General features: G+C 35.5%; 1 protein-coding gene across 1 annotated transcript in view; it reads left to right on the top strand.

Moving 5' to 3' along the window:
- SLC9C1 (solute carrier family 9 member C1) overlaps positions 1 to 25,685 on the top strand; it is a 70,360-nt gene that overhangs the window by 4,776 nt on the left and 39,899 nt on the right. Inside the window, exons 4-10 of the mRNA XM_079155739.1 lie at positions 2,146 to 2,274; positions 11,569 to 11,730; positions 15,751 to 15,850; positions 18,717 to 18,860; positions 19,954 to 20,128; positions 23,741 to 23,822; positions 25,032 to 25,198. Of these exons, the coding sequence (XP_079011865.1) occupies positions 2,146 to 2,274; positions 11,569 to 11,730; positions 15,751 to 15,850; positions 18,717 to 18,860; positions 19,954 to 20,128; positions 23,741 to 23,822; positions 25,032 to 25,198 (959 nt within the window). The remainder of the gene's footprint in view (positions 1 to 2,145; positions 2,275 to 11,568; positions 11,731 to 15,750; positions 15,851 to 18,716; positions 18,861 to 19,953; positions 20,129 to 23,740; positions 23,823 to 25,031; positions 25,199 to 25,685) is intronic.

Here is a 25,685-nt window from a genome sequence, read left to right as displayed (position 1 = left end):
ACTAGTTTCCTCCCCAGTCACTTTTTAATAATGGGTACTAAAAAGATGCTTTAAAATTGAATACTAATATGGTATACCCACATGCACACATGTGCATACATGCATTCATTTCGATTACATTTTCACTTTATGGCCAGCTAAAGACAAAAGACCTACATGAGGCAAGTAGAAAAAAAGCATGAGAGAGACACAGCAAGGGAAAATATATGAACAAATATATGAATAAAAGGAAGTTAAATATTCATGAAAAGGACACGAAGAGAGAGAAGTAAAACTTTGGAAGGAAGTGCCTACATCAGTCACCCCATCTTCAATTTTTGTCTTCCTCCTCCTACTCTTTTATCCCACATTGCTACTTTTATGTGACTTTGCAAGTGCCAGCCCTTTTCATTTCAATAAATTTGAGAGAGTTCTATGATACCTGGAATCTGATTTTTCACATCTCTCTAAACTTCATAATGTTGTTTTTGTTTTTGTTTTTTTTTGGGGGGGTGGTTTGGTATTAGAGATTGAACCCAGGGGTTCTTTACCACTGAGCTACATTCCTACCTGTTTTTATTTTTTTTATTTTGATACAGGGTCTCACTAAGTTGCTGAGAGTCTCATTAGCTTGCTGAGTCTGGCCACACAATTGTTATCCTCCTGCTTCAGCCTCCCAAACTATTGGGATTACAGACATGCACCACTGTGCCCAGCTTAACTCCATAATCTTAAAACCCAATATTCTACTGATTTTTCTAGCCTATCATTTTTGAATTTAAATAATCTATTTGGTATATTTTACAAGGTTATTCTTATAAATGTTAGCCATCTTGGCATTGCCTTTTGAATTTTATTTTTCTCCTCACTTTGTATCTTTCAAAAATTTTTTTTCACTCTTTTTCTCTTAGCAGCATTTTTGCCTGAATTTTCAAAACAAGATTTATAAATGTTTACTAACTTATATTTATAAATGTGCAAATACATACATATTGATATATTACGTTTATATATCTATTCATAAATATATAACTATTTTATACATACACATTTATATATTATATATAATTATATATCTTAAGGATATATACATATGCATTTGAATGATATAGAGTATCTTTAAAAAGTTAACCTGCCAGGACTATCAGTAAAGTACAGGAGTACATTCATATTGTCTTGAGCACTCTTTGTTCTTTGGCTTATATCCTTAAATCTGTTGTTTCCAAATATTTACTTTTTCCTATACTAGTTCTAGTTTCTAAAATAGAATAATCAGCCCACATAGTAGGTTTTTGCTGAATAATAAATAATAAATGTCGTGTCTTTTTGGTAGGGGCGGGGCACCTGGGGTTGAACTCAGGGGCACTCGACTACAGAGCCACATCCACAGCCCTATTTTGTATTTTATTTAGAGACAGGGTCTCACTAAGTTGCTTAGCACCTTGCTTTTGCTGAGGCTGGCTTTGAACTTTTGATCCTCATGCCTACAGGCATGTGCCACCACACCCAGCTAAATGTAGTGCCTTAAAGCAACAATTGTTTATTATTTCTCTTGAGTATGGCAGTTCTTTTGATATGGGCTGGGCTTTCACATCTGGTAGGGTACCCAAGGAATGCTGCCATGATGGTGGTAGGGATACAAGAGAGAAGACGCTCTCATCAAGTCTCCTAACAAAATAGACTGGATCTTTTTATAGAGTCCTACAGCAATGGGTATGGATACCAGGAAAGTGAAGAATTGGACCATTAAGGTAGATAAGCTCTCTCAGAAACAGAATGCCCCAACTTTCCTTCTCTTCTATCAGCAAATATATTATAGTTAGATTGTGATCACAGTTTTTTATAGAGTGGTTGAGTCACAGAAAGGAATTTTGTCATAAAATAATATTTTTCTCCTACAGTTACTAAAAAATCATGAAATATACTCAAAGTTATAGTTTAGGTAGTATAGGCATAGGGAAAGGACAATCAATAGATGTTTAAACTTGGAATGTCATTGTAAATAGACATAAATTAGGAGGAAGGTAGGTAATACCAAGGTGCTTTCTATTCATGAAGCTTGATCTCTTAAACTATTGAAAGGAATGTGTGGGGAAGTCAGACGATTTCTAACTTTAATTAGATAATCTGGACAATTGCTTTAATACTTTACTTACATATACACAGGTCTTTCGAGAGCCCTAACAAATTTAATTAATGGAGAATGTTTGATGAACTCTGTTATATCAATAATTATATTCAGTTGTATTGTGAATATTAACTTCAAAAGACAATATTCAAACACCAGAACCTTAGGTAAGGACCTACTTTTTTTTCATAATTTCTTAAAATCAGAATTCTGGATTTCCTGAAAGCCCACATAGATTTCATAATATCTTGCCATAAACTATGCTTATAGAAATAAAATAGTATTGCGTATTGATTTACCCTTTACATAGTGCTGCCACAGCTACCTTATTTAATATCAGTCATGGTTTTGTTGTGACTTATGAATTGGGGCTTTTCCTGAGGATGCTTACAAGAGCCCGATTCTACATGCCTGGTCTGAACCAAAAGGCTTTACAAGGGTGGGAGTAGTAGTTGTTGTTAATGTGCTGCAGAGCAGCTTATGGGATGTGCCAAGAAGTATACTTATTAGCAGTGCAAGGAGGCAGCTTCCCCTTCCATTTGCCCTGAGACCATCTCCTAGGAGTCTGATAGAATGAGGTCAACCTAGGGAGAAAGTGTGAGTTACCTAACCATCTACAGGGCCAGAGAGCAGTGCTAACAGCAGAAGTGCTCATAAGCACTCTCATTTGCCTTTTTCAAATAGCCCTGAAACATAAGAGCTTTTCCGCTTTAATCATATGCACACGGGTGCATAAAATAAGCAACATACGTGCATTGTAGTAAGTAATCTTAAAATATATCTGTGTAATTATTAATCAGAACAAAAAATAGAGTGTTACTCTTATAGAAGCATACTTAGTGGTCAAAACCATATCTTCATCCTAAAATCCTAAAAAAACTTCTTTTTTTTTTTTTTTTTTTTTTTGTAACTGGGGATTGAATCCCGGGATGCTTAACTACTGAGCCACATCCCCAATCTTTTTTTATATTTTATTTTGAAACATAGTCTCAACGAATTGCTTCGGACTTCATTAAGTTGCTGAGTCTATCTTTGAACTTTGGATCCTCCTGCCTTGGCTTCCTGAGCTGCTGGGATTACAGGTGTGAGCCTCCATGCCCAGCAAGAAAAATCTCTCTTAATGTGTGGTCTGAATCTCTAGGCAGCGGGGAAGGAGATCAGGGTGTCTATGGAGTCAAAATATTTTCATAATAATACCAAGAATTTACTTACCATTTTTTTTTTTTATCATGTTGGCACTTGAACTCATTTTGGAGAAGTGGTGATTACAGGTCTTCTTGAGAAAATGATAACAGACAGTATTCCACTCACCAGGTCTCTTCTGTAGCATCCCACCATCACATTTCTCCCCTTGAGAAGAGTGTTTCGGAGGTGCCTCCAGAGCACAATCCAGTCCACCAAGAGGTCTATATGATGCCAAATAAGCCACTCTGGTGAAACACAATCTTTCTGCTACATTTCTCTCAGAAATGAAGACGATTCCAAATTACCTTTCCAACCACTCAAAAAGTGTGGTTCCAGCTGTAGTTGTTTCTCCTGTCTTGGAGAGTGCTTCATTGTTGAACATCCAGCGACCCTGTTCACCTCTTCTGATCCACCTATATCTAAACTTAATAATAATAAGTAAAGACTATTCTTTCCCAAGAAAACCCATCCTGGGGACTACTTCTCACCTCTGCCTCAAAGGAGCTGGATAGCTAACAGTTACCAGCTTGGGTATAGGAAGCCTTTGCTTTCAGTCTCTGAGACTTGTGAGCTACTAATGGAGTTTTAGCTATTGTTGGTTCACCCATGACACTATAGCTTAGAAGATCAATAAAGCATCAATAAGTGACTCAATAAAGCACTCAGAGAACTTTCACCATAAATCTTCCTGCAAATATAATCTTCCTGAATATGACCAAGATGAAAATAGGAGATTTTCTGTGTCCCAGAGTATCTTAAAAACTGAAGGGCTGCAGGTGCAAGGGCGTACGCCTGTAATCCCAGTGGCTTGGGAGGCTGAGACAGAAGAATTGCAAGTTCAAGGCCAGCCTCAGCAATTTAGCAAGGCTCTAAGCAACTTAGTAAGCCCTATTTCATAATAAAGAGTAAAAAGAACTTGGGATGTGGCTCAGTAGTAAAGTGCCCCTGGGTTCAATCCCCAATGCCAAATAAATAAATAAATAAAATGATATAATGGCCACAGAATTTCAGAGAAATATATCAGAAATTATATCTACTGTGTAATCTAGAGGACTTTCTTGAAAATCACTATAAGGGGAAAGAAGAGGAAAATGGAGGGGGTGGGAAGGTACTAATGTGATTCAACAATTCAATTCAATTCAATTCAACAATTATTTAGTGATATGCACAATGTCATAGATCTTATTCTAGGATCTAGGAATTCAAAAACATATACACAAAGCTGCCTCCCTTTGATAGAGATTGCCTTATAGTTTTGATAGCAGTCAATGGAAGGTAACTTAGTGGGTTTATTTATTTTTTTATCATTTTTTTAAATTTTATTTTAATTAAAAATCATAAATTTACATAGGGCAATGTTGTTTGATTCATTCTGTTATTTTTTGCCTTCCCCCCACCCTTCTTTTCCCTCTATACAGTCCTTCCTTCCTCCATTCTTACCACCCTCCTTATCCCTAACCCTAAACCTAACCCTAACAGTAACGCTAACCCCTCATACCCCCCCCTTATATGTCCTCATCCGCTTATCAGCAAGATCATTCGTCCTTTAGTTTTTTGAGATTGATTTATCTCACTTAGCATGATATCCTCCAATTTCATCCATTTGCCTGCAAATGCCATAATTTTATCATTCTTCATGGCGGAGTAATATTCCATTGTATATATATGCCACAGTTTCTTTATCCATTCATCAACTGAAGGGCATCTAGGTTGGTTCCACAATCTGTCTATAGTGAATTGAGCAGCTATGAACATTGATGTGGCTGTATCTCTGTAGTATGCTGATTTTAAGTCCTTTGGGTATAGGCCAAGGAGTAGGATAGCTGTGTCAAATGGTGGTTCCATTCCAAGCTTTCTGAGGAATCTCCATACTGCTTTCCAGAGTGGCTGCACTAATTTGCAACCCCACCAGCAATATATGAGTGTACCTTTTTCTCCCACATCCTCGCCAACACCTATTGTTGCTTATGTTCTTGATAATCACCATTCTAATTGGGGTGAGATGAAATCTTAGGGTAGTTTTGATTTGCATTTCTCTTATTACTAGAGATGTTGAACATTTTTTCATATATCTTTTGATTGCTTGTACATCTTCTTCTGTGAAGTGTCTGTTCATTTCCTTAGCCCATTTGCTGATTGGATTATTTGTATTCTTGGTGTAGAGTTTTTTGAGTTCTTCATAGATTCCGGATATTAGCGCTCTATCTGAAGTATGAGTGGCAAAGATATTCTCCCACTCTGTAGGCTCTCTCTTCACATTACTGATAGTTTCCTTTGCTGAGAGAAAGCTATTTAGTTTGAATCTATCCCAGTTGTTGATTCTTGCTTTTATTTCTTGTGCTATGGGAGTCCTGTTAAGGAAGTCTGCTCCTAAGCCAACAAGTTGAAGGTTTGGACCTACTTTTTCTTCTATAAGATGCAGGGTCTCTGGTCTGATTCCGAGGTCCTTGATCCATTTTGAGTTGAGTTTTGTGCAGGGTGAGAGATAGGGGTTTAATTTCATTCTGTTGCATATGGTTTTCCAGTTTTCCCAGCACCATTTGTCGAAGAGGCTATCTTTTCTCCATTGCATATTTTTCGCACCTTTGTCTAGTATGAGAAAATTGTATTTATTTGGGTTTGTGTCCGTGTCCTCTATTCTGTACCATTGATCTACCTGTCTATTTTAGTACCAATACCATGCCGTTTTTGTTACTATTACTTTGTAATAGAGTTGAAGATCTGGTATTGAGATACCCCCTGCTTCGCTCTTTCTACTGAGGATTGTTTTAGCTATTCTGGGTTTCTTATTCTTCCAGATGAATTTCATAATTGCTTGCTCTATTTCTGTAAGGTACATCATTGGGATTTTAATTGGAATTGCTTTGAATCTATATAGCACTTTTGGTAGTATGGCCATTTTGACAATATTAATTCTTCCTATCCATGAACATGGGAGATCTTTCCATCTTCTAAGGTTTTCTTTAATTTCTTTCCTTAGTGTTCTGTAGTTCTCATTGTAGAGGTCTTTCACCTCTTCTGTGAGATTGATTCCCAAGTATTTTATTTTTTTCGAGGCTATTGTGAATGGGGTAGTTTTCCTCATTTCTCTTTCTGAAGATTCATCACTTATGTATAAAAATGCATTGGATTTATGAGCATTGATCTTGTAACCTGCTACTTTACTGAATTCACTTATGAGTTCTAAGAGTTTTCTGGTGGAATTTCCAGGTTCCTCTAAATATATAATCATGTCATCAGCGAACAGGGATAGTTTAAGTTCCTCTTTTCCAATTCGTATCCCTTTAATTTCTTTGGTTTGTCTAATTGCTCTGGCTAGAGTCTCAAAAACAATGTTGAATAGAAGTGGTGAAAGAGGGCATTCCTGCCTTGTTCCAGTTTTTAGGGGGAATGCTTTCATTTTTTCACCATTTAGAATGATATTGGCCATGGGCTTAGCGTAGATGGCCTTCACAATGTTAAGGAATGATCCTACTACCCCAATTTTTTCTAGTGTTTTCAGCATGAAGGGATGCTGTATTTTATCGAATGTTTTTTCTGCATCTATTGAAATAATCATGTGATTCTTAACTTTTAGTCTGTTGATATGGTGAATGACATTTATTGATTTCCAGATGTTGAACCAACCTTGCATCCGTGGGATAAAACCCACTTGATCGTGGTGCACTATCTTTTTAATATATTTTTGTATGCGATTTGCTAAAATTTTGTTGAGAATTTTTGTGTCGATGTTCATTAAGGATATTGGTCTGAAATTTTCTTTCCTCGATGTGTCTGGTCTGGTTTAGGTATCAGGGTGATATTGGCTTCGTAGAATGAGTTTGGGAGGGTTCACTCCTCTTCTATTTTATGGAATACTTTGAGAAGTATTGGAATGAGCTCTTCTTTAAAGGTTTTGTAGAACTCGGCTGAGAACCCATCTGGTCCCAGACTTTTCTTTGTTGGTAGGCTTTTGATGACCTCTTCTATTTCATTGCTTGAAATTGATTTATTTAAGTTGTATATGTCCTCCTCGTTCAGTTTAGGTAATTCATATGTCTCTAGAAATTTGTTGATGTCTTGGAGGTTTTCTGTTTTGTTGGAGTATAGATTTTCAAAATAGCTTCTAATTATGTTTTGTATTTCACTCGTGTCTGTTGTGATATTTCCTTGTTCATTCTGAATTTTAGTAATTTGAGTTTTCTCCCTTTTTCTCTTTGTTAGTGTGGCTAAGGGTTTATCAATTTTGTTTATTTTTTCAAAGAACCAACTATTTATTTTGTTAATTTTTCCGATTGTTTCTCTTGTTTCAATTTCGTTGATTTCGGCTCTGATTTTAACTATTTCCTGTCTTCTACTACTTTTGGTGTTGGTCTGCTCTTCTTTTTCTAGGGCTTTGAGTTGTAATGTTAAGTCGTTTATTTGTTGATTTCTACTTCTTTTCTTGAATGTGCCCCATGAAATAAATCTTCCTCTAAGTACTGCTTTCATTGTGTCCCAGAGATTTTGATATGATGTGTCTTTGTTCTCATTTACTTCTAAGAATTTTTTAATAAATCTTCCTCTAAGTACTGCCTTCATTGTGTCCCAGAGATTTTGATATGATGTGTCTTTGTTCTCATTTACTTCTAAGAATTTTTTAATTTCCCTCCTGATGTCTTCTGTTATCCATTCATCATATAATAGTGTATTATTTAATCTCCATGTATTGGAGAAGTTTCTGTTTTTTATTCTGTCATTTATTTCTAATTTCAGTCCATTAGGATCTGCTAGAGTACAAGGTACTCTTCTTGTATTTGCTAACAGTAGCTTTGTGGCATAAAACATGGTCTATTTTTGAGAAGGATCCATGTACTTGGGTTTATTTTTAAGTTATTATCAGAGGGATAGAAACTATAGGTAATCACTACTAAAATAATAATAGTAATAGCTTCAGTAATACAAACTATGCTGGATTAGTTTACTTATTAGACATTAGGACTTTGAACTTGTAATAACTGAAAGGAAAATTTCCCTTAAGAAATTAAAAGAAAGTCTCCAGAGTAAATTTGCTTTTAAACTTATGTAGTTATTTAAATAGTCTTACTCTTTGAAGTTATCACATATTTCATAACAGAAAAATTAACAAGAGTATTTATTGTTCTTTCCTTGTTCAACTTGGATGTTAGCATTTTAAGAACAGTGTTATGTAGTAACAGATTTATTTGCTTTGAGATTTTTTCCTGGCTAACAATTCCAGGTAACAAACATGTTACTTCTTAAATGCTGTTTTCCTTTCTTAAAGGAGAAAGCAACTTTCCAACTGAAGTCTTCTAACTCCAGATGCCTGTGTGCTTCTGAAACCAGAGTCAGCCTCCATCTCATATTTCAGTGCCAAGAGATGCTGGGCTCTCCTATCATGGCAGCTTCCATGGCTGGAACCCCTGAGGCCAGGAGAGTCACCCTTGGGATTCTCCTCTCACATTCAGACTATTTTGAGAGATGTTATTCTTTCTAGGTGGTAAATTTAGAAACCATGGCTCTCTTTCTGCCATGGAAATGAGTTCAGACGGGAAGGAATCTCAGTCACCTCAGCAATCCTGATGGTGGCCTCCCCACCAATGGGGGTTAAGGACGATACACTTTAACAGAAACTACTTTAAGACATATTTTCAAAATATGTGTCATAAAGCTGAACCTCAGAAAGTCAGAACTCTTCACAAAAGATGTCATTTCAGATAGGGATAACTTTTAATCAACCTGTGTGCTTAAGGACAAATACTCTTAAAAGCACTTTCCCCCTTCATCTGCCACCTCAGAGCACCATTTAAGGTTTACTTGTTGTTGGGGTACTTGGTGCTGCTGTGTGGGCCAGCCTTTGCTTGGGCTGATTTTTTTCTTTCTGCTTACTCCACTGGGTTGCCCCTCAGGTTTCTGACCCCAGGATCCACTCTAAGCTGTGGTTTGAATTTTGCTCCCTCGTTCCCCTGCTCCAAAGGTGAGAGGGCTTCCTTACCCCAAAGTGTGCCTGGTGCCACCCACTCAGGCTTCCTGTTTTCCGTGGCAGGGCCTGGGTCCTCATGTTGCTTTGTGGAAAGCAATTAAACAAAACCTAAAAATGTCAACAATAACAAAGGAGTGACTACCTTTCCATGCAATGATTTCACTTTTAGGAACTAAGGAAATAAACAAGTTTTAAAAAAAATGATGTGCAAAAATATACACTGAAGCATTGTTTATTAGGGGTAACTTTAAAGCAAATGAAATGGGCAACAATAAAGAAGCAGTCAACACAATGCAGAAGACTGACCCAGTAGGGACTCAGAGGCAATACTTTTTCTGTCCCCTATGCATCTTATGTTAGATCTAGTATATGAGTTTCCTGAGTTTTGGATTTCCTACTCTTGTTCATTTCTGTATCTCCAGGGCTTATGAGACCATTTGACACAGTGCAGGCACTGGATGCAAATGTACTTCTTATGGAACCTGTAGGAAAGAAGCTCCTAAACTCCTAAAACCAAATTTTACAAACTTAAGTGTGACTTTTAGCAAATAAAAAGAAAGTATTTCCTCCAGTGTGTAGACCCATGCTTGTAATCCCAGTGACTCAGGCTGCTGAGATAGGAGGATCACGAGTTCAAGGCCAGCCTTGGCAGCTGAGGGAGACTGTTTCTCAAAATAAAATAAAAAGGAAAAAGTGCTGGAGATGTAGCTCAATGATAGCGCACCCTTGGGTTCATTCGCCAGTGCCACACCAGAAAAAAAAAAATGAAAAAGAAAAACACTGTGCATATGTTCCAAAGGAAATGAGCTATTTAAAAATTAATATTGTTTCTAATTAGCAGGCCATTTTTGTATGTACTTGCGGTGTACAATGTGATATTTTTGATACCGGTATAGAAATCAGGACGGGGTCCTCATTCCCCAGGTGAAGATCAAACACCGGAGAGGCAAGCATAGAAAGCAAGTTTTATATAAGAGGGAGAGAGACAGAGATAGAGAGAAGGGGACTCAGAGCTGGGAGTCTTGGAGAGTGCAGGTATCTTGACTTTTTTTAGATCCCAGATTTCCTCTCCCACCTGCCAACCTCGCCCTAAGGGTAGGAAGAGAGCAGCCCAGGGATAATCATAGCAACTCCCTGGAGTGGGAGGAATGGACCCCCTGAGGTGTTATCAACCCATTTCCTTTTCTTTGATAATTAACCAATTAGCCCTCATCTTTCCAACCAGATCATTTACTATCTATGCTGACCGCCTGTCCTTTGCCTGTCTCATTTTCATAAATGTACATAAAGTAAAATGAAATGAAATTAATGAACATGTCCACCATATCGCTTACCTATAATTTTTTTTATGTTGAGACATTTTAAATTTACTTTTAATTATTTTGCAACATGATTATTGACTGTAGTCTCTGCTCTGCAACGGATCTCAGAACTTATTCTTTCTGTCCATGGGAAACTTTGTACTCTTTGATCAATAATTCCCTCCTTCCCTTTCCTCCTTCCCTCTAGACTCTAGAAACCATCATTCTCCTTTCTACTTTTATAAGTTCAATTTTGTTAGATTCCACAGATAAGTGAGATTGTGTTATTTTTCTTTCTGTGCCTGGCTTATTTCACTTTGCATAATGTCCTGTTGTTCATCCATGTTGTAGCACATGACAGAATTTCCTTCCTATTCCTCTTAATGGCTGTGTGTGTGTGTGTGTGTGTGTGTGTGTGTGTGTACCACATTTCTTTATCCATCTGTTTGTTGATAGACACTTAGATTGATTCCGTACCTTGGAAACAAATACCCCAATTAAAAAATGGACAAAGAACCTTAACAGACATTTCTCAGAAGATACACATGTATATAACAGGTATTTGAAAAAAAAAATTCAATATCACTCATCTTCACTAGTCACTAGGGGAATGCAAACTAAAGTCATAAGTGAGATTACACATCTGTTATAATGACTTTTGTCAAAAATACAGAAGATAATAAGTGTTGGTGAATATGTGGAGAAGAGGGAACTCTTGTGCATTATTGGTGAAAATGTAAGTTGAAAGAGCCATTAAGCAAATCAGTGTGGAGTTTCCTCAAAAAAGCCAAAGATAGAATTGTCTTATGAGCCAATAATCTCACTTCTGGGTATATATCTAAAGGAACCGAAAGCAGTGTGTTGAAGGGATAGCTGCACTGCAATGTTCATGACAACAATGAGCTAATTTTTAAGATAATGCCAAAAAAGGAAGAGTTGACCCAGAGTATCACTTAAAATTAAGGACAAGTCAGTTCTATTAACTAGTTTTTGTTTTCTCCTTTTTCTTTTAGGATATTTTGTCCTGCATGGAATTTGGTCATATTTTCTGGAAAGTTTCTTGTTTGGAATTCTAAATTCAAAACTGATTCAATTGTGGATGTCAACGGTTTTTGGTGATGATATCCACCATATAAGTCTCATTCTTGCAATTCTGTACCTCATCTTTTATGTTTGTAAGTGAAAGGTCAATGCCTAATAGTGAGTGATATAGAAGGATTCAAAATAAAAATACTAGGAAAATACATACCAGGGCAAAAAGTTTGTAAAATAATTCAACTGATCTATAAGGAATATTTTTGTTAAAATAATCTATCGAAAAAGATAATATGTGACTATTCATACACAGAAAATAATGTACCAAGAATGGAAAGCAAATACTATTATAAAAGAAAGAAAAATGTGACAAAATCATAGCTGCAGTAAGTATTTAATTGAATGCCTTTCCTAGAGAAAAATTTGCATGATCATTTGGACAAAAAATAATTCTGGTTATAAAAAGATTTGTATAACAACTTATTGGCTTGGGTTATAAGATATACTGTAAGGCCCCCAAAAAGGAAACCCCAACTCTGTCCCATGGATGGACGGCAATCCCAATCAGCCGCAGGAGGCGTCACTTGATGCAAACCGCAAGAGGTGTTTATTCCAGCGCGCTGGGACCCAACTCGAGGAGTCGAGTCCCTAGCAGAAAATCTTGTAGGTTTATAAAGGCAGAAACCACACATCGGGAGGGGTCACACATGAAAGGGGGAAAAGGGGGAACAAAGCTGCCAGGAAATTTCAAAGGGGGTCTGGGTTTGCTGACAACATGTTTCACAATGTTTTACAACAGGCTGTAGATTCTGGTCAATAGTTTCTGGTAATCCTACTGTTTGAGCACTATCTGGCTATCAGGCTCAATTTACTCTTTTACTCTCGGTTTGGGGCTGTTTCCTGGAACAGCTTTAAGGGCTTTGTTCCCATTACTGGGAGGGAAACCTTAGGGAGTTGAGATAAAACAGACAGCTTAAAAAAATGCCCATTCTTTCAATACAAAGAGTTTTACTTCCAAAAACACAGTGCTTAACATTTATACATACAGTAGGCTCTTCCTATCTGCAGGTTTCACATCAACCAACCACAGATTGAATGTGTCTCTGTATTATATCTGTACAGAACTTTTTCTGGTTATTACTCCCTATATACTATAACAATTATTCCCTATATAGCTATTTATATAACAACTCACATTGTGTGAGGTATTTTCATAAGTAATCTAGGGATTATTTAAAGTATATTCAAGGATAGGCATAGGTTTTATGCAAATGATATACTATTTTATATCAGTGACTTGAGTATCAGCAGATGTTAGTATAGGGGTGGTGTTACTGAAACCAATCCCCTGCACCTATAGACCATTTGCAGAAATTAACTAGAACAGAGGAACATTTTAATAAAATCCCAAACATTGACTATGATACAATTAAATTAAACATGAATGACAAAAGGAAGATTTTCTTAAAAACCATTCTGCCTAGAAATTAAGTATACTTTTCTTCATAATTTTTAAATCAAAATAAAGATTACAGATGACGTAAGATTAAATATTAGAAAATGTGTCATGTTATTAGGTCATTTATTTCAGAGGAGCCTGGCAGATACTGATAGTTAACCTTATCACTATCTTCTGATATAGCCTCTGAATCATATTCAGCTAATGTAAAAGTCCTACAAAGATGTGAATTTGACTTGTAAGATAATACCTAGGTACCAAACCTATGATATGTCTTTTACATTCATGAATAAGGTTATGGTGTATATTCTCACATTCATAATAAAAATAGTACTGGAATCTCTAGCTAATGCAGTAGGAAAAAGAAAGAAGTTTATACATATTTTAAAAGAGAAAGTGTTTATGTTTGCTGCAACATTTTTTGTTATATTAAAAATCCGACAGCATTCATTAATGAAATAAGCCAGGAAAACTCTTCAATAGCTCAATATCAGATAAATTTACCAAAAGAAAAGGATACGTAGATACAGTATTCTTATAAGCCAGAAGCAACTAGTTGGAAAATATAAGGAAAATTTGACTACACTTATATTAGCAAAGATTATAAAATATCAAGGAAGAAACATAAGAAATTTGTATCTAAACATAGGACATTACAAAAATTTACTGAGATACATAAAATTTGAATAAATTGAGACAGAGAAAAAAACTTCTTTTCAGAAATGCTAAGGTAACAGGATTTATTATTTTCTTGTCTAAGGAGAGAAAGTCAGAGCAGGGGATCTTGAGGCTAACCAATCAGTGAACTAAAACCAATTATAATACAGGGAGGTCAAAGACTCAACTCAGTGAGTTAGTAGACACTAAGAGAAAGATCAGTTTGTTTATTAGGTCTTCACATACTAGTATAAAAGTGTATGTGTAAATTTCTATCAAAATACATTCCAACATAATTTCCTCTAACATCATCTAATAATTACATACATCCTCAAGATTAAGAATTATTCCCCCAAAATAATTTTAAACTTTAAAGTCAAGATGTCACAATGGATATTTTAGAAAGAAAAGTATCAGGACAGCATTTCATGAAAATAAAACATGGAGAAAATATAAATAGCCTGTAATCTATATTTTAATTTATAATTCTATAATTGAAATAAAATATAAGCATAAAGGGACTTTCACTTTGATGTACATTAATGGATACATGATTGGTATCATGACGATGGTCATTATAAATGTTTTCTTGACTTCACTCTCACCTCATAAGTCACAATGACTCATCTAGACCTCAAATACCTTGTGTTCACCATCCTTTTTTTTTTTTTGTGACTCAAAAATAGCCAAATAAATCATGTGTGGAGGTGCACACCTGTAATCCCAGTGACTCAGGAGGCTGAGGTAAGAGAATCACAAGTTCAAGATCAGCCTCAGCAATTTAGTGAGACCCAAAACAACTTTATCAAGACCTTGCTTCAAAAGAAAAAAATTAAAAAGGCTGGAAATGTGGCTCAGCAGTTAAGCACCCCTGGTTTCAATCCCAGGTTCCAAAAAGAAAAAAAAAAAAAATAGCTAAGTAAAGTGTTTGCTTCTGCCCCGGTAGCATTTCTAGCCAGGACCAGGGAAGACTGTTAAATTAAAATTTATCACAATCCAAATCAAACAATAACCGAATTTTTTGGCTTTGAAATTTTATAAAAACAAGTCCAGAGTTCATTTAGAAAAATTATTGTGTGTGAATACACAAGACAATTTATTTTTAAAGTAGAGAAATTTCCTTAGTAGGTAGATATCAAAACACTTAATATGCCTACTACAAATGAAATAGAACTGTATTAACACATATACAAAGTAAGTCAAATAAACAGAGAAAGGACTCAGACAGATGCAAAGATGCATGTGAATGGCAATTTAACATATGATAAAAATAACACATCCACAATACTCCTTAGGATTAACAAAAAGTATTTTAATTTTTTATTATTAACTGGAATTATATCTGTTAAACAGTGGAAATAAGAGCTTAAACCAATTTTACTGTATAATCTATTTGTTTTTTGGATGTGTGACTTTGTGTACATATACGTTGGGTATATGCCTTGGGAGCTCACTGGGTACTCTAGTCCTCTTGAAGATTTTGATCTAATTATCTTAAAGTTCCAATTCTATAGAAATTCTATGGAAATCCAAAGGTCTTATGATTCCTGTTAATTCCTGGGTGTTCCTTCTTCACGATCTCCTCTTTCTCCTTCTGAATATACAATAGTTTCTGGTTTTAGACGAGTTTGCGGAGGATGGGGAAAAGGGAAGCTCACAAGGAAAGTAATATCACCTAGTTCACAATTCTCTGAGCTCTGACAGTTACCTCTAGTTCCTCACTTTTTTCATCTTTCCTACTATTTTCTTCTTTCCTACTTTCCACTTGTCGCCAGCATAGAAATCCAGCAAGAAGCTAGGCCTGGTGGCACACACCTATAATTCCAGCTACTTGGAAACCTGAGGTGGGAGGATCAATGTTCAAGGTCAACATGGGCAAATTTAGTGAGACCCTGTCTCCAAATAAGATAAAATTAGAAAGGGCTGGGGATGTAGCGCAGGGGTAGGGCACTTGCCTACCATATATATGCTAACATATATTATTTCACCTCTGGTAAAAATTTGTACTACTGTTAATACATTTTTTCCCCCCTTGTAACAACAGGTGAGTTAGTCGAAATGTCTGGAATATTCACCTTGGCCATTATGGGACTTTTTTTAAATTCTACAAGTTTTAAACCAGGAGTCGAAGCACTTCTTCTCGAGTGAGTGTCTAGCATATTTTCATTTTGTTTCATACACTGGAAGCTATAAAATTAAAATAGTAACTATATTTACATAGTCTAAGACACTGACATGGAAACTCTTCCACTAAAAACCTGTGCCTTCAAATCCTTTAATTTTAGACAAAAGTGGTATCCTCACCTTGAGTTTGTACGGGTTCTGTTTCCCTAATGAGTCCTGAAATCTCTGACCATCTACTCAATAATTTCTAATCAAAATCCTAAAACCTCTAGACCAGGCCAGGATTAAACAAGTGAGGGACTCATCTCAGGAATGAAATTACAAAGGGAAAAATTCAATAATTGAGATAAATATTTTGATGCAGTATTTTTTTAAATGAAATTTATGTTAAGAAGACTATTGTTTTAAAAGCAAGGAAGATATACTATATAAGGTAAATTAAAAGATTACAGCAGGGGATTTAAAGAGGACTGACAGTACTAGGAAAGAAAGTATGGTCACACTAAACATAAGCCGGACTGTGGGTAAAAATGTTCACATCTTGTTCTGAGGCACCCAGCTGTGGGGTGCGTGGATCTGCATCAGCAGCATCATAGTCTGCAATCCTTTAATGCACACGTTTGTAATTCAACCTAAACACACAATGGATACATATGTGTAAACAGAAGCCCTGAAAGTAAACAATGATTTTTTGAGTCTGAGAGTATATTACAGGTGATATAATAAATTCAGAAACCAGAAGCTTAAGGAATTCTGTAGCTCTTCATCAAGGAGTTCCTGTCAACCACAATAAAAGTCAATTTTACCTGCAGTGAGGCAGAATTAACTGGGCCATGGTTGTGAGAATAATTTAAAAGTTTTCACAAGTGTTTATAGAAAGTGATTCAGAAAGCTCCCTTCACCTTCTTGTTTTGACTGAAGGCTGAATCTCCCCTGAAGATATTCTTTCCCTTGTGTTACTTATAAATTGTGGTGTGTTTCTGACCTGCACATTGGGATTACTGAGTCTGCAGTTGAGGTAGTTGATCTCTCTGCACCTCAAGGTCATTTCTAGGTCATTCTGTCTCCTACTCCAGAAGAGCCCAGTTTTGAAGTTCATGCCTTCAAGTTACACCACCAGCTGCAAAAAGTTACACACCTGGTTATCTCTAGAACCCTGAGCCACACTCTCCATTTTGTGGCAATTTTGGCTCCTGCCTCTCTTTGACCGTCTCCAACGTTTCTCCATCACTAATCTCCTGGTGATGTCAATATCCATTCAGTTGATCCTTATACTCTTGGCTTTTGGTTCCTGAACCTTCTCTCCTTCAATGAGTATGTCTACCATGCTACTTCAGCCACCCACTTCCATGGACATATAAATAAACACTATACAATCTCATTTCAAGACCCTTGCTATTCCTCAAACATACCTCTTCCATGCTCCCCTATTTGGACTTCTGTCTTCATGTTTCCACTCTTGGAATGGAAACATACTGGCAGAAGTGGCTGCCTCACTTCTTTTATGCTTCTATTCATATATTACCTTGTTAGAAAGAAATTCCCAAAATTGAAACCACTTTCTTGCCAGATTACACAATCTTTTATTCCTTTTAAATTGCCTTCCCCAGAATGCCCAGTCCATTATCCTCCCTCTAGACTATTGGCTATTCAACACTGGACAACAAAATAATACAGATGTTTAGCTGTACTAGAATCAAAATCCATGAGAGTACAATCATAGGACTCAAATAATTTTTATTAAACACTCTCCCCATAATCTGGGCATGGTGGTGCAGGCCTGTAATCCCAGTGACTCAGGAGGCTGAGGCAGGAGGATTGTAAGTCCAAAGCCAGCCTCGGTAATTTTGAAAGGCACTGAGCGAAGTAATGAGATCCTGTCTCAAAATAAAAGACTTTAAAAGGGGGCTGTTGATGTGGCTCAGTGGTTAAGCACCCCTGGGTTCAATCCCTGGTAGGGGAAAAACAAACAAACAAACAAAAAAAGCATGTGTTCAACTAGTGGGACGGTCCGTAGGAACCAGGCGAAGGGTGGCTTCCTTCTTGAAGGAAGGTTGCTTAGCTCAGCTGGTGTGACCGCTCTTCTTATTACATGATCACTAAGTACTGTATTATCTTATCATGACATCTTATGAGGGCTTATTTAATTTTTTTCTTATAAATTTGTATTCTTCACTTGCCCTATAGTTTACTGTGTTGCATATTTGGAATTTGCTAAGAGGATTGATAGTGTTCTCATGGGAGGCACACAAAATATGTGAGGTGATGGATATGTTAACTGGCTTGACTGTGGCGATGATTTCTTTGATATTTTGAGGTTTATATTCGTGTAAATATCAAATAATCTACCTGAAAAATACATAATTCCTATTTTTCAATTATTCCCCATAAAGTTGGCAGGGAAAAAAGATGCACATCTTCTGAATATCAGCTAGATTTTACGTGACGACTTAGTTCTATCACTTCATAAATCAGACTAGACTAGTGTTGTAGTATTCTATTTAAATGTAAATGAGTTTCGCTTTCCTAAAAGAAATGAGGATTTTATGATCAGCATTTTCAAGTTGCATTAGTGATGATAACTAGATGCTTGAGTTCCATCACACAGCATGACTACACCTGAACATTTCTTTCAGGTACAATGAAACAAGAAATACCCCAATTTACACACACAAATTGGTTGGAATTGCTTCAGAATCCTTTGTTTACTTGCGTTAGTGTTCCTTTCTTTGTAGTTCAACTTTAAGTTTTATTGTGTGTTAATACATGTCATATTCATGTTTATTTGATAATGAATGGCATAATAAGTCTTACTGGTAAACTTTGTAAAAAAATGTTAGATTAATTATAATTAAGTGTATTTTAATTTTTTTTCTCAAAATGCAGATTCTGGAATTGTCTATCTTTTGTTGCTTTTCTTATGGTGTTTACCTTTCTTGGAGTTTTAATTCCTGCACAAACATATTTATATGTATCATTTTCTGATATATATTATTCACTAAATATCTACTTCACACTGATTGTTTTAAGGTAAGGATGCAATTTAAATTTTTCTACCTATAGGAAACAGAATAAATCTAAAATTATTTTTTAAATAATAATACTTCATACCTTAGATTGAACAACTGACTCAAAATTTTCAGTTATCAGCAAATAATGCTCAGAAGTTTTCTCAGTTAAATACTTCACAAAATTTCTGAAAATTAGGAAGAAAGAAAACACATCTTTCACAATCTGTTAAGATTATAGAGGCAACTCTGTTAATATTTGGCATCCAGTGTAACTTTTCCTGTGAGGTTTCAAAAAGTTAAGTACATATCATAAATAAAAATCTTGTGTTTTTGCTTAAAATATCTAGCAATTTCTATAAATTAGAATTGGAAGTAGCTTTTAAGATATTGTAAGGAAGCATTCTTATAAATAACTTGTCTCCTCAAATAATTTTTGTAGCCCTTTTTTGCAATTTTAAGAGGCAGATGAGTCTGCCCACACAGTTGACAAAGAATAGCAAAATCCACTGTAACTGGAGACTCACAGCTCCTCACTCAAATTGCTAACGTTCCACTTTCACCTAGGAATGTTAGTTGGGTTGCTGACATCAACTCAGCTCCAGCCAAGTAAGTGGAAATTGGTCCCAAATTATCGGATAAAATTAGTGTAAACATAGGAATGATAGGCGACTGAAAGAAGAAATAGAAAAATATTGACTAATCTTGGACAGATTCAGCAATGCTGAAATCTAAGAATAAAAAGAAAGAAAGGACATTTTCTTCTCATTGCTTATTTACTGAATTTTATTTCTTGTTGGGATGTAGAATATAGCTTAAAAAAAATCTCATTTTATTTTTCCACCGAGAAAGCACCACTCAAGAGCGATGTGAAATGACCCTACCGCTTGTTTAGTAGAAAGAAACAAAGAGAACAATGTCATTCTCTGGGCATGTCTCTCTGTGGGATACATTCTGCCTTCCTCTGATAGCATGTCAACCGTGTGTGAAAGATGGCTCATTTGTTTCAGTGTTAGCATCTCCACAGGGAATAGATTGGAATAGAATAGAGGGAAATGGAAAGAAATTTCTATGACAAGAAAGAATAATGTTTGAAAAATTGTTTTATCTTCCAGGCTTCTGGTTTTTATAATGATGAGTCCCCTTCTGTCTCGACTTGGTCATGGGTTCAGCTGGCGCTGGGCATTCATAATGGTCTGGAGTGAAATGAAAGGGACACCAAACATAAGCATGGCCCTTCTGGTGGCCTACTCGAACTTTTCTGTTGGAACTGAAAGGGAAAAATCTCAAGTAAAGAAAGCTTCAGTTTCTTATCTGAATGTTCTATAAAAAGTGTTGCCATGTGTTTGAAATACGGTTTTCCAGTAAAATAGCTCAACACCACTTGGGCAAGATTAGAGAGAAACTGGGTCACTTTCAGTAATGCTGGGGGATAAAAATGCATTGTAATTGGGCTAGGATTGTGGCTCAGTGGTAGAGCTCTCCCTAGCATGCCTGAGACCCTGGGTTCAAGCCTCAGCACCACATAAAAATAAAAAAGGTACTGTGTGCACCTACAACTAAAAAATATATTAAAAAGAAAAGCATTATAATTGTTAGGCATGGTATCTCTAAGGCCCCAGACTCTGTCCAACAGCTCTCCCTCTACTGCATTTCAAGGCAGGATAATTGCAAAGAGTTCTGTAGGAAATTTTAACACATCTGCCATTTCCATTGTGCATGCATATGTTTTATATAAATCCCATGTATAAAGGGAAGCATATAAAGGTAATCTTTATAAGTCTAATTAAATGATAGCCCAAATATTTAACAATACTAAATCTTTTGACTGCTTTAAAAACCAAATGATCTAACTTTAAATGATCTTCATCTTCTTTTCAATCTATTTTCATCTATTTGAATAATCAGAATCAATGTGACCAATGTGATGGTGAACACTGCACATGCATCTGGGTTCTAAAATGTTTAGTTTAGCTGGGATTTGTTGTGTGGCTATCATAAAGTTTCTTCATTCCCACCCCAAAGGTCAGTTTCCTCCTTTCAACACAGGTAATAATAATACCAGTGGTTTGCTACTAAGTGCTCAACAGGACATTTGTGTATGTGGTGGGGGGGAAGGTCCTAATTTGTAGTATTTGCTAATTTCTGTTGTGTATTCACTTCCATCAACAGAACATCAATCTTCCCATAAACTTCCTGAAAATTTAATGATCAGCTCTCATGAGCTGGTAAGAATCAAATCTAGCACACCATTATCTCAAAGGATTATTACGAGAAATGAAAATTATACATAAAATGCTTAGGACATTATCAGATTATAGAAGTTTTATTTATAATAATAAAAAACTGAAAGCAATTCAGAGATCCTTCACCTGGTTCACATATACTGCTGTGTGCTGCTCAGCAATGAAAAGGACCAAGTTACTCATACAAACTGTTGATACCTTTTGAATCTGGAGAGAATTATGCTGAGTAAAAAAGTTGATCTCAAAAGAATAATAGCTGATTCCAATTGTATAATATTCATTAATGTCAAAATTATAGAAATGAAGAACAGATAAGTAGTTGCTGGTGGTTAAAGAGAGGTAAAAGCAGGAGGAAAGTGGAGGGGTCTGTGAAAAGGTAGCAGGAGGAAAATCCCTAAGGTAGTGGAGCTGTTCTGTGTCCTGGTGCACTTCCGTCACTGTGCTGCTTATCTTAGTACTTTAGCTTTGGTTAACTAGGTAAATGGTACACAGGAACTCTCTGTGTTATTTTGTTGATTTTTTTTTCTTTTTCTTCTCCCTCTCCCCAGTACTGGGGTTGAAACCCAGGGTCCCTCTGCCACTGATCTACATTGTCATCTCTTTTTATTTTTTATTTTGAGACAGGGTTTCATTAAGTTTCTAAGGCAGACCTCGAACTGCAGATCCTCCCAGTCTAGGTTTCCAAGTGGCTGGGATTACAGGCATGTGCCACCACCTTTAGCATTCTCTGCATAATTTCTTTAAACTGTAAACGAATCTACAATTATCTCAAAATAAAAATGTTAGACCTTAAAAAGAAAGAGAGAGAGATGGGAAGATAAAGATTGAGAGAGAAAAATGAAAATTACCAGTCTTAGTAATAAAAAAGGGAACGTGGCTATAAATGACACAATTATTAAAAGAATAAGTGGAAATTTTCCACAACTTTTTACCAAGAAATTCAGCTTTTCACATGGTTGAACTCCTAACCACCCCTGCACACACACACACACACACACACACACACACACACACACACACATACAGGATGAACTTACCAAACTGACACATAGAAAAAAAATAAAAATATGAATAGCTCTATGTTTGTTAAAGAAATTAGATATTTAAATTAAAATGTTCTCACAGAGAAAACTAAAAGCCAGATAACTTGATTGGCAAATTCTACCAAACAAATAAGAAATGAATAATTCTACCCAAGTTGTTTCATAAAATAGAAAAGAATGAAACACTTCTTTAACTGGTTTTATATGACCAGACCACTCTGGCCATAAAGATATTACATCATAAAGATATTACAAGAAAAACTAATCTACTCACAAAATAGGATTTTAAAAAATTCCCATAATATTTACCCAATAAAATCTAAATGTGTATATGAAGAATATCATCTTAGGGCTAAGTAGGTTTTATCCAAATATTTAATGTCAGTATTCAAAAATCAATCAAAATCATTCGATATAATACAACAATAAAGGAGAAAACCCCTGTAATCGTCTCCACAGTGCAAGACAAAGCATTTGACAAAATTTAACACATAGTCATAAATTTTAAAGAACAGAAAAACTTTCTGTGAAATAGAATTTGAAGAAAATCATCTTAATCTGATATAATATATATATATATATATTAGTCTAAAACTTATATGGCACTTAGTGGTAACATACTGTATGCTTCCCCCTAAGTTTGGAACAGAGCAAATACATCTACTTTCTTTACTTCTATAGAACATTGTCCTCAATGTACTGTCCACTGCAATGGGGGAAAGGCACAGAGATTTGTTGTATTACATAACCACTAGAACTAATAAGCAAATTTAGCAAGATCATGAGATGCATGTGCAGTATTCAGAACTAAATTTTTTTCTACATGCAAACAACCATCAGAAACATAAAAAATAGGGGCTGAGGGTATAGCTCCAGTAGTAGAGCATCACTTAGCATACCCAAGGCTCTGAGAGAGAAAGAAACTTGAAATAATAACTAAAATAGGATCGGAAAGCATGACATAAGATAAAATAATAAAAATATGTATGTATTAATTACCTATGGCTGTGTGAAACATGATCCTCATATTTTAGCTGCTTCAAAGAAAAAATATTATTTTGATTTCTGTGAGTCAGGGATTAGCTGGATGCTTCTGATCTAGTTTCTCGCATAAACTTCTGTTTAAGCACAAATTAAGGGGTCAGTCATCAAAAGGCTCAATTGAGGCTCAGAAATGTCCTTCCAAATCCACATGCTTGGCTGTTGATAAGATTCAATCCTTTTCAGGCAGCTGGACCAAAGGGCCTTGGTTTCTTGATGGACTTTAGCCGGAAGCCTGCCATAGTTCCTTGTCACTTGGGTCTCTCCATAGCTCAGTTCATAATTAGGTAGCTGGCTTCTCTCGGGATGAGCAAACAAGAAAGCTAGAAAGAATACTTCCCCTAAATAGAAGCCACAGTTCTGATTTTGGTTTCATTCTCAAACATGAATGAAGTATGCTCAGGAAGATAGAATCTCTGGAGTGCTTTCATCGTACTTGTCATACAAATTCCTTACCTGCTATAAGTATCTATTAACATCATAAAGTCTAGCTTAATTTACACAGGAAAAGACAGAATATATTATAATAAACTATCCTGAATACTTACTTTGTATATTTTTTTGAATTCTAGGTACTATTTCATGGAGTGTCAGTATGTTTAATTCACTTAATTATCAATAGATTTATTTTGCCAATGGCAGTTACTAAACTAGGTAAGCCTTACTATTTACTATTCTTAGTGAAGAGAAAATTTTTCTAAATATGCTAATGAAGTACTACTAAGAAAAAGTCCATATAAAGATGACTCAATAATTCCTAATTAAAGGTGAAATTAAGTCTCTACATAAAAGTATATTAATGGCTCAGGCCAATAAGCTTGTTTATTTAAAAGGATTAGTGATTTACTTTAGTGTAGCTAAACTAATAGTACAAATCTATTTAATTATTCAATAACTTTACAAGCCTTCCAGATGGTTGGCACTACTCTAACTGGTAGTATTGCATCCTGAAGATAGAAAAGATTTCTGAACTGAAAGATCTAATATTGAAATGAAAACAAAACAGTAAACAAGTCAATATCAGAATCATATGTGCATCTAAATAAACAAAACAAATATGAAATAAAACAGACAAGAGGGTAGATGCCAAATTCCTGAGGAAGCTAGGTGTGTTTAAGGACAGAAAAATGTTTCAGATATTGGATCTTAAAGAATAATGCAGATAATTCCTCACATGTGCTGAAATGGCTTATGCACCTATGGAAGCTAGGTGCCACATCTACAGTTGAATGCCTGAGTGAATGGTCTAAGTTTCAGCCTGAGCCCAAAGGCAAGAGAAGAGAATGTTCCAGCTTCAAGACCATCAGGCAGACAGAGAAAGTGAATTCTCTTTTGTGTTAGTTTTTTCTTCCCAAGCCTCCACGAGACTGGATGAGTCTCAGTCACATTGGAGAGTCTACCAATTTAAATGTTATTCTCATCCACAAGCACCCTAACAGACATACTTAGGATATGGTTTAAATAAATATCTAGACGCCAATCAAGTTAACACATAAAATGATTCATCACACCTCTGTTATTCTGTTTACTCATCTATCAAACTGGGGAAAAAAGGACTCACCTAAAAAGGTGGTCAAGATAACCAAAAAACTTAATACACACAAACAGCCGGTGCAAGTTTTTCAGCATAGAGTAAGTACCCAATAAACTTTAGCTCTCATTGTCATTATTGTATCTCAACTTTTTGTAAGAAGGAGTATGAAAATTAAAAAAAAAAAATGTTGGCATTCCTATTATTAAACAATTTATATTGATTCTTTAATGTTCAAAATCATTATTGAGAATAAGAACAAAAGTAAACTTTATAATCTATCAAAATGGTGGTGTTCCTGTTGTTTATGAAATGTGCTCTTTTCATTGAAGGTCTTCGTGATGTCACATCAACAAAATATAAAACAGTTTATTATACTTTTCAACATTTTCAAGAGCTAACCAAATCTACTGCATCTGCACTCAAATTTGACAAAGATCTTGCTAATGCTGATTGGAACATGGTTGAGAAGGCAATTATTCTTCAAAATCCATATGCAGTAAGCATGTTATATCTTTCTATTTCCAAAAACTAGATATAATCACCACTAAGTATAGATTGTTATAAATAGTAATTCATGACTTTACATATTTGTAATTGACAGAGAAGTTGTATTGGTTATTCCTTGTTTACCATAAAAGTAAGGTGGGCATCTTGAGAAATTTAGTGATCACAGTGGGACAAATAGAAGTCACAACCCCTTTGAATACATATAAAAATATATCGTAAGTTCAAAAAGAGAAACAGCATATTGGAGCTACCTTTAAAAGATAACATAAAAAATAGGAGAGTGAACCTTAGAAAATGCTTACTTTTTGACCAGATTGGGAGTGGACAGAGTGTTATGTTCATTTGCTTATTTAGTGTTTATTTAGGCAATTTATATATACTAAGCATTTGGTAGACCCTAGTTCATGGTTAATGAATTTTTCAACTATAAAATAGAATTCAAAGTCAGTAGCATGAATTAACTGTTAGTGAAATAT

This window comes from Sciurus vulgaris (genome assembly GCF_902686455.1).
Source record: "Sciurus vulgaris genome assembly, chromosome: 10".
In the NCBI taxonomy this organism is placed as follows: domain Eukaryota; kingdom Metazoa; phylum Chordata; class Mammalia; order Rodentia; family Sciuridae; genus Sciurus; species Sciurus vulgaris.
This window is presented reverse-complemented; position numbering and strand designations above follow the sequence as displayed.